The sequence below is a fragment of the Procambarus clarkii genome, chromosome 30 (genome assembly GCF_040958095.1).
Source record: "Procambarus clarkii isolate CNS0578487 chromosome 30, FALCON_Pclarkii_2.0, whole genome shotgun sequence".
NCBI classification, from domain to species: Eukaryota; Metazoa; Arthropoda; class Malacostraca; order Decapoda; family Cambaridae; genus Procambarus; species Procambarus clarkii.
Window position 1 is genome coordinate 13,161,756 of NC_091179.1, and position 2,163 is coordinate 13,163,918.

The 2,163-nt window shown below is 50.8% G+C and overlaps 1 protein-coding gene across 1 annotated transcript; it reads left to right on the forward strand.

Moving 5' to 3' along the window:
- Positions 1 to 704: 704 nt before the first annotated feature.
- LOC123747515 (golgin subfamily A member 6-like protein 7) lies at positions 705 to 1,700 on the forward strand. The gene has a single exon (XM_045729731.1). The coding sequence runs from the start codon at positions 705 to 707 to the stop codon at positions 1,698 to 1,700; it is 996 nt and encodes a 331-aa protein (XP_045585687.1).
- The last annotated feature ends 463 nt before the right edge of the window (positions 1,701 to 2,163 follow it).

Below are 2,163 nucleotides of genomic sequence, written 5' to 3' on the forward strand. Positions count from 1 at the left end.
TTTCCCCACGTGGAGGAACAAATTATCAATGGGATCGAACAAACAGTGGAAGCGAATAAATCCCGCTAAAGCACAAATTGGCCTGCTGAGGAACAAATTAGTTATGCCTAAAAATAATTTGCCCATGTGGAGGAACAAATTGGAGCAGCAAATTACTCCTGCCGAGGGGGAACAAATTGAACATGAGCCCCCCCCCTCTCCCCCCTTCTCCTGACTCGCCACTCCGTAAATAATGCAACTGTTTCGCCTAACCACAACTTTTTTCACAGTTACAGCCCCGCTCCTGATCCAGGTAAGTCCAGTACGGGCTCACCATAGCCCGTGCTGCTTGGAACTTTGTGTTCTTAGACGCTGAATCTTAAACAACAACAGCAACAGCCTAACCATAAACGTACAAACCCAACCAACCCGCCTATAACCTCTCGAGGCTGATGCTTATAAAACGTCGATATTACGGTGCTTTAATTTGTGATAATATATATAGCATTTTCACCCGATGGATTGATTCCGTAAGAGATAGGATGTGTTAGGTGGGAGGACAGGCGCAACATGGGAGGACGGAGGGACTAATGGGCACCACGGAGGGACAAATGGGCACCACAAATGGACTAATAGGCACCACAGAGGGACTAATGGGCACCACAGAGGGACTAATGGGCACCACAAAGGGACAAATGGGCACCACAAAGTGACTAATAGGTACCATGGAGGGACTAATGGGCATCACAAAGGGACAAATGGGCACCACGGAAGGACTAATGGGCACCACAAAGGGACTAATGGGCACCACAAAGGGACTAATAGGCACCAAGGAGGGACTAATGGGCACCACGGAGGGACTAATGGGACCCGCAGAGAAACAAATGGGTACCACGGAGAAACAAATGGGCCCCACAGAGGAACAAATGGGCCCCACGGAGGAACAAATGGGCCCCACGGAGGAACAAATGGGCCCCACGGAGGAACAAATGGGCCCCACGGAGGAACAAATGGGCCCCACAGAGGAACAAATGGGCCCCACGGAGGAACAAATGGGCCCCACAGAGGAACAAATGGGCCCCACAGAGGAACAAATGGGCCCCACAGAGGAACAAATGGGCCCCACAGAGGAACAAATGGGCCCCACGGAGGAACAAATGGGCCCCACGGAGGAACAAATGGGCCCCACGGAGGAACAAATGGGCCCCACGGAGGAACAAATGGGCTCCACGGAGGAACAAATGGGCCCCACGGAGGAACAAATGGGCCCCACGGAGGAACAAATGGGCCCCACGGAGGAACAAATGGGCCCCACGGAGGAACAAATGGGCCCCACGGAGGAACAAATGGGCCCCACGGAGGAACAAATGGGCCCCACGGAGGAACAAATGGGCCCCACAGAGGAACAAATGGGCCCCACAGAGGAACAAATGGGCCCCACAGAGGAACAAATGGGCCCCACGGAGGAACAAATGGGCCCCACAGAGGAACAAATGGGCCCCACAGAGGAACAAATGGGCCCCACGGAGGAACAAATGGGCCCCACAGAGGAACAAATGGGCCCCACGGAGGAACAAATGGGCCCCACGGAGGAACAAATGGGCCCCACGGAGGAACAAATGGGCCCCACGGAGGAACAAATGGGCCCCACGGAGGAACAATTAGCACACAGGAGGCGGGCGGAGGCGACGGGTGGCAGCGGTCGTAAGTTAGTGGAGTAATAACGCCTCGCTGTGGGGAAGCTGGCCGCTTGGTGGCGGGGCCCGACTGACCCACGCCGCAGCCGCCGCCGCAGCCGCCGCAGCTCACTCCTACATCAACTCACTAATTATCCTACCCACTTTTAACCCCGCAACTGATAGTGATCATTTAAAAGTAGTTGGGGGTGAGGAATTTGATACAACAAAAAATTATTATTTTGTTTTAAGTATTATTAGATGAAGTTTTTAAATTTGCATTACACTCACACAATTATATATATATATATATATATATATATATATATATATATATATATATATATATATATATATATATATATATATATATATATGTTTTATACAAAGCTGTTACACCAAGTCGGTGTAACTTGGTGTAAGCTGTTACACCAAGTCGTCCTTAGGCTATGAATCTTCAAGCTGCAGTCGTTATCTTGAGATGATTTCGGGGCTTAGCGTCCCCGTG

Bases quoted from the DNA above. Each gene is read 5' to 3' on its own strand.
- LOC123747515 (XM_045729731.1), top strand. From the start codon at position 705: ATGGAGGGACTAATGGGCATCACAAAGGGACAAATGGGCACCACGGAA.